General features: G+C 40.3%; 1 protein-coding gene across 1 annotated transcript in view; it reads left to right on the forward strand.

Annotated features, from left to right (window-relative positions):
- The window catches only part of LOC127621709 (peroxiredoxin-6-like), a 31476-nt gene extending 12472 nt beyond the window's left edge, over positions 1-19004 (forward strand). The window contains exon 3 of the mRNA XM_052095429.1: positions 18905-19004. Coding sequence (XP_051951389.1) covers positions 18905-19004 — 100 coding nt within the window. The remainder of the gene's footprint in view (positions 1-18904) is intronic.
- The last annotated feature ends 407 nt before the right edge of the window (positions 19005-19411 follow it).

The following is a 19411-nucleotide window of genomic DNA, read 5'->3' on the forward strand; positions in this document are numbered from 1 at the left end:
GGGTCCAATGGTCCTCACTCCAGAAGAAATCCACGATCATCTTCTGAATTTTAAAAATCAGTTCACTTGGTGGTTCCACAACAATTACATTTTGCCACAAAATAGAAACTGCTAGATTATTAGCAACTAGAACTCTTCCTTTTTTAGGACATTTGTGGTAATAGCCATTTCAATTTGGACAATCAGGCTGACATCTTCTCCAGCATTCAATCCCAATTTTTGTTTAGAAACTGTTCAGTTCCTAAGAATACACCAAACACTTTATGCCCTCTCTAGCCCATCTCAGACCTCCTGGAAGTTGTGGAGGTCCAGTTTCTTTTCACTGGCTGGTAATAAACCCAATACTTTTTACCTAGTTAACTTTGGCTATGAAAGCTCTCTTGTACTGCTCAATGCTTGCATCAAGTTTCTTCTGGATCAACAACCCTAAACATCATTTAAGCCTGTTTGCTAAGCATTTTGAAAGTATTTTATAGTCCAAGCAGAGGAAAGAAACTGGTCTCCAGTTTTTAAGCGTCTCAAATCCTTCTGTTTTGATAACAGGAAAGTACATGTTGAAACAATATGATACAACTTAGTGGAAGTCCTCCCCTAATATTCAGCAAAACTGCTGATAAATATGATCTATCACTGCTGATAGATATGATCTATTACTGGAGCAGTGTGAAGCCCCATACTGCTTCAAATGCTCAATCATCATTCCTCTCCCAAAGAAACCAAAAATCACAGGAATTAATGACTACAGACCTGACACACTGACATCTGTGGTCATGAAATCATTTGAGAGACTGGTGTTGGCCCACCTGAAGGACATCACTGGACTCTTTCTAGATCTCCTTCAATTTGCTTATCGAGCAAACATGTATGCGGAGGATGCAGTCAACATGGGATTGCATCATATCCTGCAACATCTAGACAAACTGGGGATATATGCAATCATCCCAGCTATTCTCCAGACTAAATTACACCAATTCTCTGTTCCCACGTCTATCTGTCAGTGGATTACCAGGTATCTGACAGACAGGCAGCAGCTTGTGACAGGGGAAATTCACTTCCAGCACCTGTACAATCAGTGCTGTTGCCCCCAGGAATGTGTGCTCTCCCCACTATTCTTCTCCCTGTATACAAATGACTGCATCGCCAAGGACCCATCTGTAAAGCTCCTGAAGTTTGCAGATGACACCACTGTCATCAGCCTCATCCAAGATTACAATGAGTCTGCATACAGAAGGGAAGTTGAACAGCTGGCTGTCTGATGCAGTCAAAATAACCTGGAGCTGAACATGCTCAAAATGGTGGAGATGTATATATGTGTATATATATATATATACACATATATACATATACATATACATACATATATATACATACATATATATATATATATATATATGAGTGTACAAAATATGCTTCCAGATCCAGATGTATTTTTCAGTCATCCACACAAAACCTACCACACCAACAAAGTTGAACAACAGAACATGAACACAACACAATTCAAATTATGTACAAAATATGGTAGTTGTATGTGTATTATGACAGGATTTCTTTTTATGGAGTTTTGACAGACATCTTTCCAGGAGCACAGTGGAATTAAAAAGCTCTGGTCATGTGACTATTGCACTGACTGAAGCAGGGTTTCCGTAGGGCCGGTAATCAGTACCGCCACTCCCTATACACATATTACGCAGTCTGCGTAAGGCACCAACTCCCCAGAAACTCCACTGGCTGCCTTTACTGGCACGTTATACGTTGTTCAAGGACCCGGTAGCAGTTGCAGGCGCCTCGCACTCATACTTTTACTTCACGCTTGAACCGCATCTCACATATTTTGACTCGCGATCACAATTTCACTTCGCGTTCAAACCTCACAACTTCTGCTGTCTTGCAGCTACAATCATTTTACAAAGTTCCGAGCTCTATCTGTACTTTGCGGGCATGTTCTACTGCTGTGCTACATTGATAAAACGCTTGGCATAGGAATCAGCATAATGTCTCCCAACATTTTCCCTATGGTCAATGTGACATTAGCAGCATTTGCGCAAATTGATATGCTTCTCATGATCTACGGTTTATTCAACGGGTCACATTACACGTTAACGTCGTTAAAAAGATTTGCATTATCAATAGCACTACTATATATATATATATATATATATATATATATATATATATATATAATGTCTAATTGTGTATACTATATATATACTTTATTTTCTATTACATTTTAATTTTATTCTATTTGTATTTATTTTTTTATTATTATCTCGGTCTTGTTGCTATATTGTATTGTTGTGCACTGGAAGCGGTTGTCACCAAGACAAATTCCTTGTATGTGTAAGCATACCTGGCAATAAAGCTGATTCTGAGAACGCTGTTAGCACATCTATCCCTGGAGAACATCCAGTAGATAGCTGTTGCACTGCATCTGTTAATTCTAGAAGTGTAATTGCTTTTTCCAGGGCTTTTTGTTGCACTAACACCAACTATGGTATCATGAAGTACCATAAATCCTAAGTACTTCATGATCACATTTCTCAGAACTAAATAAACAGAGTGATCACCTCTGGAAACATTAAGGCATGAAATGCCTTGGAACACAACCGCAAATTCACAGTTAAGCCTACTTTGAAATGTAAAAATAGCATGCCTGTAACCAAGTTTGGGGTATGAAATAGGGTTGGGAGGGAGACAGCTGAAAATACACCTCTTCATTACCGGTATGCTTGCTGCTTCAATATAAAAAAAAGCTATTTGTACAGACGAATTGTTCATTATAATGTGCATTATACTTATCCACTTAGGTCGTGGCCAAATCCTGTTTATCCACTGACACTAGAACTGCTCCTGGTTGATCTTTCATTTCCTGTTTGACAAATGTTTGACAAACAGAAAAATGAATCATACCCTACCTTTAAATTTATGCATTTTTATCCCTCAATATGATAACTGGACACATGATAACTCGCATGCATTGTGATGAAGTCACTTGACAAAAATCTAGCTATTTGATTATCATTAAATAATGCCCACAGCTTTACTTACAATTTAAAAAAAAGTGTTTACTGCACAGTAAGTAGTAAGCTAGTATTCCATTCTAAACATCTGAACCTCAATCCAAAGCCTTTTCCTCAATACACAAATCCACAGAATGTTGTCTTTGCATCTTCCCACACAACACGTCGTTGTTAATCCTAAATATCACCAAAACCTAGAGATGGATGGTAATCCGCTTACAGCCAAAATACAAATTATGAGAATTCTGTGAACCCCTTTTTTATGACATCTATTGTGAGACAACTGACTGTGCATGATGATGAAAAGAAGACTCTCTTTACAGCACATTTAAAGCACATCAAAATTAGAAAATAAATGCTTAGTCATATGAGAGCCACACAGAAGAACAAATAGATTGTTGGTCATGGTTGAGGTAAGCTAAGAACTGATCCATACCATTAGGTGTATGGCAGAAATACAGAAAGTGCAAAGACAGCATCACATTGATTAATGACGTTTTTAATTGATTTCATCATCATGTGGTGTAGCTGAGCCCATCAGCATAGGGGGAAGATTTGAATAAATGGGAATGATTGCTTCAAGCAGAACGATCTCAATTTACTAGCATAATAACACAAACTGTTCTCTCTTGCTGGCTACACCACCATCATGACCAGTAAACCAGGCCTCCAGAAACTCTTCCCACCTCTAGATCCACCTCTAATTTTAAAATGTTAACACTAGTGGTGCTTCAGATGGTATTTCGGTTAAAAATATTTAGGCTAACTTCAAGGCATTTCTGGTTAGATTCAAAATTATGATGATGTGATTGTACCATTCCTTGGAGAAGAGTTTTGACGTTCTTTACTGCATGATACAACTGCAATATTATTCAAAGTCAGTGGTTTTAAAGTTGCATATTTATGTGTGCAGAAACAGTTTTCATGCAAAAATTAACTCAGAAATCACAACAGGTGTGTATGCACATACATTTCTTCTTACCTTTGTTATAATGTTGTTAAACCCAGAGACATTTTAATTTAATGTTATTAATTTGCATAAAACATGTCCAAACACTATCCATATAAGTACTTTCATTTTTAAAAGCTAAAATTCTTTCTCTTATCCCCTTGTAATGTGCAGAAATTATTATAAGTATGGCATTTTGATTGACTTCTGAAAAAGCATAAAAATTGTGGCTCCGTGGCGCTTTCAGCATTTTTATGTAAGTTTTGACAAGCCGACACATTGAATCTGGCTTAACCTATGGTATGTGTTTGTTGTAAAACTACCTGTTTGTGCAAACCATGGAAGACTGTGGGGCAGGACGAACGGGGCCATTGGAGTGTTTGGTAAATCTGTTTCATTTTGCAATTCCGCTTAATGCTAATGTCACAAAATTACAAACGTAACCTTTAACACAATTCCTTTTAAAAGAGAATAGTCAATGCATGAGGGATGGTACTGGTTGGTCAGCAACAAGCCAGGATGAAACAGCCATCACAACACTGGCAGAACAGTCCATATGACACTCACGCATAACAGATCAAGCAACAAATAGTTTCTCAATTTGATTAATTTCTTTCCTCAAAGACACAATTTAGCCATATGTCTTTGCTGTGTCACCAATGCTCTGCCTAACAGAGAGAGAGAGAGAGAGAGAGAGAGAGAGAGAGAGACTGTTGAAGATGAATACTCTTGGCTGTTGCCTGTGCAGCAATGAAAAATATGGATTAAAGGAGTCATGAAATGGAGAATCAAATTTTCCCTGATATTTCGACATATAAGAGGTAACTGTACTATAAAAACATACTGTAAATTTCAGAACTCAAAACTTTCTCCCCAGTCTAAAAAGATCATTTATAGTTGCCACCCTGTTGAAATGTCTCATTTTGAAATCTGTCTGTTCGTGACATTATGACACATTGCTTATTTGTATTTACACATCCCACAACATGCATCGTCAAACCCATGGCCCCGCCCACTGGTGCACAATTCAAATCAAGAGAGCAGGCCTTCTGTGGCTAACTATTCCTAACATAACACCTAAGGGGACCCATCTGGTCTATTTTTGATTATTTTTTTATATAATCATGCACTAGACAGACATCTTTGACCACTTGATACATATCTCGTGCCACTTTTTAAAAGGAGAAGTAATTCGCTTTCATTGAGCTGCTGCCTGTCTTGCTTTGAACATAAACACATCATGGGCACATTCTTTTGTACATCTGTGCTATTTTTAATTGTTGGTGTATGTAAACATAGGACGTCTTTGATAATGGATGCCTTTGATGATGAACGTCTTAGACTGTTTCACCCGATGTGCACCTCAGTGTGCCTTCAGTAAGTATGTGTGTATTTTTGCCACTATGTACTGTGTGTGTGAATTTTTCCGGCTCATATCAGCATGGATTGCTTGTGAACAGACAACATACGATTCAAGTTTTGAAAAGAAACTGTTAGTTGAAGGATGGTGCAGTTAAAAACACTTCAAAAATGTAAGTAAACCATTTCATTCATGAATATTTCAAATGCCATGACTGTTTAATAGTTTATTGTGCTTAGTTTTAACAGTTGTGCTTAAGATGAACAGTTTAATATATTCAGATGCAATGTTTTGGATGTGCATTATGTGTAAACCCTGCACTTTTGTTTTATAATGTTCCGATTAAGTTTTCTGAATTTGAGGAGCTGCATGATTTTAGCCAAACATAACATTGGGCATTTACGTTGAAGTTTTAAGGTGGTGCGTAGGCAGAACTAAGCGCTTCAGACAGAGGGCCAAAAACAAAGTTGAAAATTATCATAAAACGTTCATAACATTATCAATTAATCATTTATGCCATCTAATTCATTGCATGAACTGTCTGAATGAAAAGACTCACTAAAATGAATCAGTCAAGTAGTCGTTTTTATTTGTATAGCACTTTTCACAACACACATAATTTCAAAGCAGCTTTACAGAAAATTATGCTTCAACAGAAAAAGCTGTAATATAGTAATGTCTTCGAGCCATAATAGTGTGGTTTAAAAAAAAAGACATGATTGTAAATTATGCCTTAAAATAAATAATAGAAAATAATATATTTATATTTAAACCCCAGTGAGCAAGTTTAAGGCGACTGTGGCAAGGAACACAAAATTCCATAAGATGCTGGTTAAAGGAGAAAAATAACCTTGGGGAAATCAGGCTCACTGTGGGGGCCAGTTCCCATCTGGCTAAACAACATGAATATAATGCCAACATTAGTTATTTATATGAAGTCAAGATTTCAAATGAGTAAATTAAGTAATGTTAGGAGCCAATGTTTAAACAAAAATATATTGTATTAACTGCAAGATTAACGATTAAATCTTAGAATTTACATTCTTAATTAACTGTGGAAGTACAGACAGATGCATTGTCTATTGTTATTTGGCTGATGAAGGCTGCAATTAATTTTTTATTTGTATTGTATTCAATTTTAAGTGTGTAGTCCATCCTTTGACCAATGTGATGCAGGCAGAGGTCAGTAAAGTGCCATTCACCCTAAAACAGGATTATAAAATATGAGATAGATAAATTAGGTGTAAGCCTGGCTGAAAAGATGAGTCTTTAATATAGACATAAACTGAAACAGTGTCTGAGTCCCCAACTATCTTCTGAAGACTATTCCATAGTTTAGGAGCCAAATAGTAAAAGGATCAACCTCCTTTTGAGATTTTTGATATTCAAGGTATTATTAACAGGCCAGAAATTTGAAATCTAGCATGATAGAAGGTTACATAAGTACTGTGGAGCTAGACCAATCAAGGCTTTGGAAGTATTTAGAAGTATTTAAAAATAAATAAGACATTTATCAGGTAGCCAAGGTTCTAGTCAGCATTCTAGCTGCTGCATTTTGAACTAACTGAAGTTTATTTATGGAACCTGCAGGTCATCCTCCCAGTAATGCATTACAATAATATAGTCTTGAGGTCATGAACGCATGTGTTATATCTTAACATTATTTCTGAGATGGAAGAATGCTGTTCTACAAACATTGAAAATTTGGTTTTCAAATGACAGATTGCTATAACACCTGTTCTTCGCTGTAGAAGACGATTTGACAGTACATCCATCGAAAGTCAAAAAATATCTTATTTTTTAGAGGTTTTAGGTCCAATAAATAGTACCTCTGTCTGAATTGAGTAGAAAATTTCTAGCCATCCAATCTTTGATATCATTGATACACTCTGCTAACTTGGAGAATTGTTAAATTTCGTCAGGTTTTGAGGAAATATAAAGTTGGGTATCGTCGGCATAACAGTGAAAACTAATTCCAAGGTTCCTGATAATGTCTCCCAAGGGGAGATAATGTCTCCCAAGGGGAGAGACAAACTTTGTAAGGAGAAAAGGAGAGGCCCTAAAACTGATCTCTGGGGCACTCAAAACTTTACTTTACAGACAAAGTGGTAGCAGTTGGATAAATAGGACCTAAACCAAGTTAATAATAATAATATTACCTTACATTTATATAGCGCTTTTCTAGGCACTCAAAGCGCTTTACATAGCATAGGGATGATGCAACAGCAGCCATAGTGCACCAGAACGCCCACCACACCAGCCAATTCAGGGATGGAGATTAATACAAGGCCATGATAGATAGGGGCCAATGGGGGAATTTGGTCAGGTCACCAGGGTTACACCCCTACTCTTTACAAGAAGTGTCCTGGGATTTTTAATGACCACAGAGAGTCAGGACCTCAGTTTAAAATCTCATCCAAAGGACGGTGCTTTTTTACAGTATAGAGTACCCATCACTATACTTGGGCATTAGGACCCACACAGACCATAGGGTGAGCACCCCCTGCTGGCCTCCCTAATACCACTTCCAGCAGCAACCTTGGTTTTCCCCAGGAGGTCTCCCATCCAGGTACTGACCAGGCTCATCCCTGCTAAGCTTTAGTGGGCAACCAGGTAAGAGCTGCAGGGTGATATGGCTGATAATGTCTGTCCACAAATGCCAACATAATTCTCAAGCCTATCCAAGAGAATCTATGAACTATGGTGAATTATTTTGTGATCTATGGTGTCGAAGGCAACAATAAGATCTAAATTCACTAGAATAGAAATGCAGCCATAATCAAATGATAAGAGTAAGTCATTGTGGCAGCGGGGGCGTGGTCAAGTGCTGTCCGGTTAGAGAAGCGGTAAGGGCACTTACATCTGAGCTAAATTATGACTAACACCTGTCTCTAATTACAGTGAGCATGGGTAGAGCGGCAAAAAAGAGCCACACTTAATAACTGTTATCCTAAATTTTCTTGGGACATGCCCTAAGGATAATGAGGAGTTAATAATATTAAGAAGAGGTTCTGAGATTACAGGAAAACACTTATTTTATTAGATTGGTAGATGTTGAATCTAACATACAGTACATGTTGTTGATTTTTATGGTTTGAAAAGTTTGTTTAGCTCTTCCTGTCCTATGACAGCAAATTATTAAAGTTGTTCTTGGGGAATAATATGAGACACTGTCTTCAGAGGTGCTATTGCAGATGATTGCACAATTAAAATTTTGTTACTGATGATTTAAATTTGATCAGTAAAGAAATTCATAATGTCATTGCTACTGTGCTGTGATCTGGTTCAGTCAACCTTTATTCCTTACTAATTTATCCACAGAATAAACACTTATAATTATTGTGGTTATTTTCTATGAGTTTGCTAAAATGTACAGTCCTGGCAGCTTAAGAGCATTTCTGTAGCTAGAGACACTATCATTCCATAAACAACAAAAGACTTCTAAATTTGTAATCTTCAACTTGCGCTCCATTTTTAGAGCTGCTCTCTTGAGAACATGAGTGTGATCATTGTATCATGTTGCAGGGCTTTTCTCTTTAATTTTCTTTTATCAAAGGGGGGCGACACTGTCAAGAGTGCTAGAGAAGACTGTATCTATATTTTCTGTGATTACATCAAGTTCTTCTACATTTTTTTGTTTACTGAGTATTTGAGACAAATCTGGAAGGTTATTAATGTAGCTATCTTTAATGGTCAAAAGAATAGTTCTACATGATCGATAATGCGGAATAGATTGAGTGACCTTTGCTTAGTGCAGCATAGAAGAGGCAAGGTAATGATCTGAGATGTCATCGCTCTCCAGCAGAATTGCTATATTATCAACATCAATTATATATGACAGAATTAAATCTAGCATATGATTATGGCGATGAGTTGATTCTGTCACATTTTGTCTGACCCCAACAGAGTTGATAATATTGATAAATGTGAATCTTAATGTATAAATTTATTTATCTATTTTAATGTTGAAGTCACCAACGATTAAAGCTCCAACCACAGTAACTACTAGATCGGACAGAAAATCTACAAATTCTCTATGGAAATCAGAATACGACCATGGTGGTCTATATAATATAGCAAGAACAAATGACGACAGATTTTTTTTATTTATATTTGACAATGTCACAATAAGCATTATCAGTTAAAAATAATTGATCTTATTTCCTGACCACTGAGTAGCATAAAAACATCACTGTAATTGTAGCAACGCCTCCTCGATCTTTCAGGCGAGGCTCATGTTTATAACAATAACGTCATGGTTACTGTTGTAACCTCTGTTCCCTGATGGATGGAACGAGACGTTGTGTTGATTGTAGTGACACAAAGGCCGTGCAAATCGACCCCCGCTACCCAGTATACTACTGGCAAATGTTCAGTCTCTGGACAACAAGCTCTGCGAGCTGAGAGCGCGGATCTCTTTCCAACGAGAGACGAGAGATTGCTGTGTTATCTGCCTTACAGAAACCTGGCTGGCTGCGGAGATTCCAGACTCGGCCATCGAAATCACAGGGTTTTCCGTGCACTGAGCGGACAGAGCGAAAGACCTCTCAGGTAAAAGCAGAGGTGGTGGTGTGTGTTTTATGATCAACAAATCATGGTGTGATCAGAGGAATGTACATTTCATCAAGTCTTTCTGCTCTCCTGATCTGGAATATCTCATGCTTCTTTGTCGACCATTCTGGCTGCCGAGGGAATTCACAGCGGTCATCATCACAGCTGTGTACATCCCCCCACAAGCCGACACAGACCGGGCACTCAGGGAACTGTATGGGAGTATAAGTGAGCAGGAAACCGCGCACCCTGAGGCTGCGTTCATTGTTGCCGGGGACTTTAACAAAGCCAACTTCAAAACAATCGCTCAAAAATACCACCAACACATAAAGTTCAACACACGAGGGGACCAGGTTTTAGACCATTGTTATTCTCCTTTCCGGGATGGCTACAAATCCCTCCCCCCCCCCATTTGGCAAATCGGACCATTCTTCCGTTCTACTTCTACCTGCTTACAGGCAGAAACTTAAACGGGAAGCACCCACCCTCAGAACGATCCAGTGCTGGTTGGACCAATCAGACTCTGCGCTACAAGACTGTTTTGATCACGCGGACTGGGAGATGTTCCGGTCCGCCTCTGATGACGACATCGGACGACATCGGTTTACGCTGACAGCGTAACGTGTTTCATCGGGAAGTGCGTAGAGGACGTTGTTCCGACCAAAACTATACGGATATACCCCAGCCAGAAACCATGGCACTCACTGCGCGAACCTCCGCTTTTAATTCTTCTAACACGGAGGAGCGTAAACAAGCCAGTTATGCCCTCCGTAACACTATCAGTACAGCCAAACGCCAGTACAGGCACAAACTTGAAGGTCAGTTCAACACCACTGACTCCAGAAGTATGTGGCAGGGAATTAACACAATCACGGACTACAAACGGAATAAAGTCTCCGCCATGAACACCGCTGCATCTCTCCCGGACGAACTTAATACATTTTATGCTCGTTTCGAGGACTACACCACCGCCCTCGCGGAGAGAGCACTCGCGGCTGACGCTACAGAGGTTGGTTCACTCTCCGTCTCTGTTGTGGATGTAACCCGATCCTTCCGACGGGTGAACATCCGTAAAGCCGCGGGTCCAGACGGCATTCCGGGCCGTGTCATCAGAGCGTGCGCGAATCAACTGGCTGGTGTTTTACGGACATTTTCAATCTGCCCCTCTCCCTGTCTGTAGTCCCCACATGCTTTAAAACATCAACCATTGTTCCTGTACCAAAGCAAGCCACAATCACTTGCTTAAATGACTGGCGTCCTGTTGCTCTGACCCCAATCATCAGCAAATGCTTTGAAAGGTTAATCAGAGATTACATCTGCTCTGTTCTGCCCCCCTCTTTGGACCCATTGCAGTTTGCCTACCGCAACAACGGTACCACCGATGATGCCATTGCATCTACAATACACACTGCTCTCTCCCATCTGGAAAAAAGGAACACATATGTGAGAATGCTGTTTGTTGACTACAGCTCAGCATTCAACACCACAGTGCCCTCCAAGCTTGATGAGAAACTCCGGGCTCTGGGCTTAAACAGCTCGCTGTGCAGCTGGATCCTGGATTTCCTGTCAGGCAGACGTCAGGTGGTTAGAATGAGCAGCAACACCTCGTCATCACTGACCCTCAACACTGGAGCCCCGCAGGGCTGTGTTCTCAGCCCACTCCTGTATTCCCTGTACACACATGACTGTGTGGCAACACATAGCTCCAATGTCATCATTAAGTTTGCTGACGAAACGACGGTGGTAGGTCTGATCACTGACAATGATGAAAGAGCCTACAGAGAGGAGGTGCACACTCTGACACGCTGGTGTCAAGAGCATAACCTCTCCCTCAACGTCAGTAAAACCAAGGAGCTTGTTGTGGACTTCAGGAAGAAAGACGGAGAACACAGCCCCATCACCATCAATGGAGCACCGGTGGAGAGAGTCAGCAGCTTCAAGTTCCTCGGTGTCCACATCACTGAGGAACTCACATGGTCCGTCCACACTGAGGCCGTTGTGAAGAAGGCTCACCAGCGCCTCTTCTTCCTGAGACGGCTGAGGAAGTTTGGAATGAACCACCACATCCTTACACAGTTCTACACCAGCACTGTAGAGAGCATCCTGTCTGGCTGCATCACCGCCTGGTATGGCAATAGCACCGCGCACAACTGCAAAGCCCTGCAAAGGGTGGTGCGAACTGCCAGGAACATCATCGGAGGTGAGCTTCTCTCCCTCCAGGACATATACACTAGGCGGTGTGTGAAAAAAGCTCGGAGGATCATCAGAGACTCCAGTCACCCGAGTCATGGGCTGTTCTCACTGCTACCATCAGGCAGGCGTATCGCAGCATCAGGACCCGCACCAGCCGACTACATGATAGCTTTTTCCCCCAAGCAATCAGACTGTTGAACACTTGATCTATCAGGATCAATAATTAGCACTGCACTTTATTCAGCTATAATCTCACGCTGGACTGTCAACATATTCTCCTCAATATACTACTTCATATATATATATATATATATATATATATATATATATATATATATATATATATATATATATTTCATATACTCCTTACTTATTGTATTGCATATTGTGTATTCTATATTGTATTCTATATTGTGTGTATTGTATATAATTATCCTGTTGTGTATGTGTACATTTGATATGTAAATTGTTTTGTGTAAGTATGTTGTTTATTGTAATTGGTATATGTCTCGTCACTGTCATGACTGCTATGTTGCTCGGAACTGCACACAAGAATTTCACCTACTGTTGCACTTGTGTACATGGTAGTGTGACAATAAAGTGATTTGATTTGATTTGATTTGACATAACCCTCCCCAACGCCCACAATAAATTGTGTCATATACCGCTCTTAGGTTCCCCATACCCGTAGAGAAACAGGCGACAAGACTTGCATGGGAGCCAGCTGGGGCTATCTTAATGCTATAGATGCATTGGTGAAGGCATCCTTTCCCGTTCCTTTTCTTTCAGGGGAAAAAGGCCCTACAGAGACCACAACCTGCCCACACACGGGGATGTCAAGCCACCCGTGGACATGGTGCGGTGGTAGATCCTGCCTGACAAGGGAGGAGTTGCTACAGACACGGCGACCGGGGGGCAGCGATGACTGCCCCAGGGAGACGCGGTCCTGCCAGTGGGGGGACTGTACCACAGAAAATACATCACAGGGAGTTGCCTGAAGCAGGAACTATGCCTGTGGAGCCCAAGCCCAACACAGAGCACTCGACTCGTTGTGGGTCTGGCGGTGAATTCCTCCACTGAATCTGCGGCCAGAGGGCTAGGGAGGAAGAGATCCAGGAAACCAGAGCTTGCTGGCTCACCTGGGAAAGAAGGTGCACTGGATCAGCTTGGTGAAGGGCACAAGCTGCAAGCGGAACACCCGGTCGTTTTTCCATATTACCGAGTTCAACCAGCTCAGACCTGTCAAAACATGGGACGAGACCAACTCAACCCTGAGGTTGTAGAACCTAACAAATTGTTGGGTGTTGCCGCTCTGCAGATGTCTGCTAAGGAGGTGCTGTGGGCCGATGCCCACGAGGATGCCACACTTCTTGTAGAGTGTGCTCGAACCCGCAGGGGGGGCACAGCCTGGGTTTGATAGGCTAGGAAATAGCATCAACAACCCAATGAGCTGACCTCTGTTTGGATATGATGTTCCTTTTCCGCCATCTGCCAAAGCAGACAAACAGCTGCTCAGAGCATCTAGAGCCCTGCGTGCGGTCCACATGGGTACTTAAAGAACATACTGGACACAGCAACGAAGAGGCTGGGTCTGCCTCCTCCTGGGGCAGCTTCGCTTGCATGTTCATGACCTAAACCCTGAAGGGGGTCATAGGAACCTTGGGCATGTAGCCCGGTCGTGGTCTTAGGATGAGGTGAGCATCTGCTGGACCGAACTCCAGGCAAGTGTCGCTGACAGAGAACACTTGCAGGTCCCCAACCCTCTTGCGGGCTAGACGGCTATCAGGAGGGCCGTCTTCAAGGAGAGGGCTTTGAGCTCGACTGAATCAAGTGGCTCGAAGGGGGGTTTCTGAAGGCCCGAGAGGACTACTGAGAGATCCCAGGAGTGGAACAGGCTTGGCCGAGAAGGGTTCAACCTCTGGGCACCTCTTAAGGAACCTGATAATCAAATCGTGCTTACCAAGGGACTTGCCGTTTACTGCATTGTGGTGGGCTGCGATAGAAGAGACACACACCTTCAAGGTGGAGGGGGACAGCCTCCAGCATCTCCTGCAGGAATGAAGAACTGAACGAACTGCGCATCTCTGTGGGTCTTCAGATATGGAAGAACGCCAATTTGAACACGAACACGAGCTGTGTGCCAGCGCGTCTGTGCCGAGAGGGGCCTCCATTAGGGAGTATCAGAGCAGGCAGTGGGATACAAAATACAAGTTTGATTCCTAGTGCCATCTAGCACTATGTGCATGCATCAAGCACTAGGGAGTGTAATCAATCTAGAAAATGTAATCTGTTATCATGCCTAGAGACTGCAATGGAAAGATCTACAGTGAAAAAGGAGTTACATTTTGGTCTGTTCTCACCCAAAACCAACTGGATCACTTCAGAAGACATTGATTAAACTGCTGGAGTCAAATTGATTAATTTTATGCTCAGTTTATCTGCTTTTTGGAACTTCAAATGTCTGGTCACCATTCACTTGCATTGTATGGACCTACAGAGCTGAGATATTCTTCTAAAAAAATTGCTTAATAATTTTCATGTTTGAGTGAAATATCCCTTTAACTTAAGGGATTCTCTTTTAGTTCAAGTTATATTTGCATGCATCTAATTTTAAAGAGTAGACAGCCATCCATATAAAAGCAGAAAAATACGTGTGTGGTGTAGGTAGGACTGGAATAGACGTCAGACCAGGTTGACACAGGTTCAGGCCAACATCTGTAAGTTCTCGTACTTCAACTGGGGCACTCAGGAAACCAGAAGACCTGCAACAACAAAAAAAAGGGTACTGAGTACTTCAGTATCAAATCTTATCTGGTCACAGGAGTATTCCCAATACTATAACATCTATTATGATACCTTTAAAACCCTATATCCTGGGTGATACATCATTTGAGAGACTGAAGTGTGGAGCAGTGAGTAAGTTGGCCAGAATTATTGAAAGTCCCTGCAAATACTGAGGTCATGTGACTTTGTAATAAAACTCTGGCATCAATTCACAATCTTGATTTAAAGGGCAGCAAAATATTTTCTAAGTACTTTTTTCTGGAGTAATTCATGTGCATCAGTAAGTGTACAGGCAACATTTATTTCCATTGACATCTGTTTCTTGGTCTACACTATGTAAGCTTGCAAAGGTGGAAAATTGTGATCAATGATGAGAACGCCTTTACCATTCAGTGATGTGCTGTGATGCGGCTATGTTGAGGAGTTCCTCCCTAAAAGTAAAAGAAAAGACATCAATCACAGTGAAACTGCATTTCAACAGTGGGTCATTCCATAATAAACTCAAGTGTTATGAATAGAAATTCTAGAATGATAAAGAAATAACATGTTATTCTATTTTAACTCCACCCTACAGTATACCAATTATTATATTGAGATTTTTGGCATTACAATACAATACTCAAAAAGAATACCACTGTCTTCTGTATTTGAGCCTCTTTGGGGTGGATTTACTGCAGCTGAATAGTTTCAACAATGCAATATTGTCAAAATACGATTTACTTCTGAAGCATGAAGCAAATGAAACAGGGGTAAGGCACTGGACATCTCTCTGAAATAGATCAATACATACAAGTGACATTATTAAGCAGTATACAGTCCTACTACTAATCATAATCATAAACTCATCATATGTAATACTTTATGTAAAACACAAAAGGCCGACTGTTTCCCAGCACAATTTACAGGTACAGTAGAGGACAATGTATTAAAATGTATATTATATTGTTGTTGTGAGACATACATTTGTAATATTATAAAGATAAATTGAGACTTCTACCTTTGCCATGCTCATTTGGACCATTAGTGCAGAAAATGCCACAAGGTTTGTCCCTAAAATTAAAACACAGTCTTTAAGAAAGTAATGACAGTTTTAATACCTATTCACCTTGTATATTATTGATTTAGTATGGTGCACGCGGCACCACTGCAGGACATTCGCGATTGGTAGACAGAGAAATTAATGAAAATGAACTATTCAATGTAAGACCTGCATAACGTTATGTAAAATTATGAATAAAAGTACATTTATGCTTACCTTTTTCTAGCAACTCTGTCTTCTCTAACCAAGTTTCAACATAGAACAAACGTTAAAATTACAACCAAATCTCATTCCGACGTTGAATATTTGTTCTATTTACGACCCAACAACGTTCTGATGTACCGACAAAATAGTGAATGTTGATTCAACATTGAATATTGATCAATGACTGATCCTAACCATTACAACTAAAAATAGAAGTTGAATCGACATCTCCTTGCTCTCTGGGGAGTGTTTCTGCACCCAATTATGCAGAACGGAGGAAGCCCTGTTAATAACTGCAATGATTCTCAGACGACAGCACAGTTTATGAACATTATGATAAAGAGCATTTGTACTCTCTACCTCATTATTTCTGCTGGGGATTTTTTTTTTCTTTTCTCCAAACGCACAGTTTGCTAATTATCAGGAAATGTCTGATTTGAGAAAGTCTGCGATTTACACAACTGTCGGAAATAACTGTAACTTGTGGGGGGATGTTTTCTCTTGTGACTCATTCTTTAGAAAGTTATTTGTGAAAAAAGTTACAAATCTTAAGCTAATTTATATGGCCACATTAATCTGGATACATTTGAAAACAGCGTTTTGTTTTTGAAACTCTCTCCTTCCACATTGACGTTTTCTAGCATTTTCTAAAAGTTTCTCATGCACACTGTAATATATGAAAAATCTTAATCCCCCCTACTTCACATGGAAAAAACTATATTTCGTGTACGGTCTGAAATACAATCATACTCGAATCGCCGGACAGTAATTCCGAATAAACATCCCATTGCCTTTGAAGGAATGCAATGTGAAGGTTTGGGGGGTTGTCCATTTCTGCATATCGCGGCGGTATTTTTTGGTCTGTTCTGCATAACGCAGCAGCTCATTTTAGCTTATCAAGGCCCATTCGGCTTACCCACTGGCACGATCGGTGCATCCGATGGCCAGTCCACCCCTAATCTACCAAAGTGCTTCGGCCCACCGGGAAAATGCCAGATTACCAGTCCAGCCCTGTTTAAATGACTGTGTCACATGACAACAAATACGTCATCGTTTTCAGATATTCCCTGTCTACACAAAAACACGCTATTAACATTGCTTTCTCAATGTTTTCAAACAGAAACATATTAGTGTGGACATGGCCTGAAGTGATACTGTGTGCTGATATTTGGCAGCGTTCTTAAAACCTCACTCTAAATAGACACAAAATCTGAATAAAACTGGTTTGGTTAGTGTGATTTGTCTAAAAGCTAAGAGATTTATGGAACATTTGATAGTGCTTAAAACTAATGTCTGCTGTCAGAGGAAACTCAAATAATGTGCTTATTTTAGATTATTTTAAAGAAGTCTTGTCCTTGGTGTTTTTCAATTTCATTTGAGTTTATGTTAGTCATTCTCTCTCAGCTACAGTTCTTCTGTCTTTTTCCAGTTTGCTGTCCTGAATTTGAGTTGTTTATATTGAGTCCACATGGATCAGTAAATGAAGACTATAATTTCAGGTACAGCACTAGCCTTCTCACACTGGCTGTTTTGATTGTTGGTTTGTTTCTTCCCTCTACATTTCTTGCTTTCATTCACACAGAGACACTCACCTCACCCTCAGTCAAGTACTTTCCCTAAAAAGGCCTTCTTTTATTGCTTCAATAATGATAGCTGTGTCAGAATACAAAATGTGCTACTATTATTTTAATCATTCACACTGTTTACAGCTGTTAGTAATACCTATCTCAGGTGATCTGATCACATGGGGACAGCACAAAATACAGGTGTAAATGGGGTCAAAAATGATTTGTGATTCGATCACTGAAACAACATTTGGTGGTAGTCAGAAATCCATATGACCACATCACATTTGTAGTCTAAACACTGATGCAACCTGTAGACTGATGCCATACAGAGAGACTAAATAAGATTGTGAATGTTTACATTGAGCTGAATGAGATGCTTTAGAAAATGTACAAGCTTGAGTAACAGAAATGCATTTGCAAAGGTCATCAATCACTAACACATCAATAAAGCCCTCATGAACTTTTTATATAGAAGTGTCTCATTTCATGAGGGATGACTCTATTCAAGCCCACATCCAGAAATGAGTTATTCACCTGTGAGTGTGACATAAACATGCAAACATATATTCCTTATGAATCATTCCTTCTGATTCCTAATTATGTTTTGCATTAAGTAACAATAACATTTACATTTGTGTTCTTAGCAGAGGCTTTCTCAACAAAGAAGCTTAAAAACCATAGAAACCTATTACAGCACCATTCACATACAGGATGCAGAAGCAGCAACTAAATTGTTTCAGTTTCTGACTGCACTTATGATTGCTTCCTCTTTGTGGATTAAATACAGTAGGTGCTCTCTCAGACTTTGACGACAGTAGGCAGCAGGATTATTATTATTTCTTATTTTTTTCAAAAGGCTATCAGGATCTCTCTGGGGTGAAGCTTTCATGTTTGATATTAAGCCCATATAACATGACAACATATGCATTTTAAGGTTTAGTGCTCTTCAAGATTTTACAGACTTCAGCACAATAAAAAAACTAAAACAAGCAAGCATTTTATTACACAAAGCTGAATGCATTATTGTAGTTAAGGTTCAGGCAGTTAGCCCCTGCTTTTTAACTACATTTCATTTGACAAAGCTTAAAAAAACTCTAGAGATGCTAAACCAGTGAAAGGCTCCAATGCTCCCAAAGTGTCTGTCACAGTCTGGCCTGACTGTACCTCTCCTGACTGTCTGTCTATTCTGAGTGTTTCCTTATGTTGGTTTTGTCTCTCACTCCCTCTTGTGTCTTGCAGGTGCCATGAGGAGAACGCCAGCTCCATTACCTGGACAACAGCTCATTTGGGCTTGGACAATCCGCTTATTATGGAGGTGCTAAGCCAGATTTTAGTTTAACACTTTTGGGATCTGGTGGACCATGTCTAACGCCTTGCGGACATTTAAAACTTGCTGCAGAGATGGAACGCCAGATCCATGAACCCCCCTCAGCCCATGCCCTATTTTTCCGCAGCTACTTCTCAGGCTTCACATCGCTGTAGGAGGATGAAGCTCGTGGCTGACTGCCAGGAGGCTTAGGAGCCCACTGTTGTCCATCAGGAGACTGAGGAGCCAGCTGCCAACTGCCAGGAGGAACTTCCTGGTTAAACGTTAAAGCACACTAGTGTAATAAATAGTACAGAATGTTTTCATATTTTTTTTTATATTTCCAAAATTTCCACAAATATTTTAACTCAAAAACGGAGGTGCATAAGCTCAGGTCCATGAGGCCTTCAATCAATAAGTTCCAAAAAGAAATGCAAAAC

Source organism: Xyrauchen texanus, chromosome 28 (genome assembly GCF_025860055.1).
Source record: "Xyrauchen texanus isolate HMW12.3.18 chromosome 28, RBS_HiC_50CHRs, whole genome shotgun sequence".
In the NCBI taxonomy this organism is placed as follows: Eukaryota; Metazoa; Chordata; class Actinopteri; order Cypriniformes; family Catostomidae; genus Xyrauchen; species Xyrauchen texanus.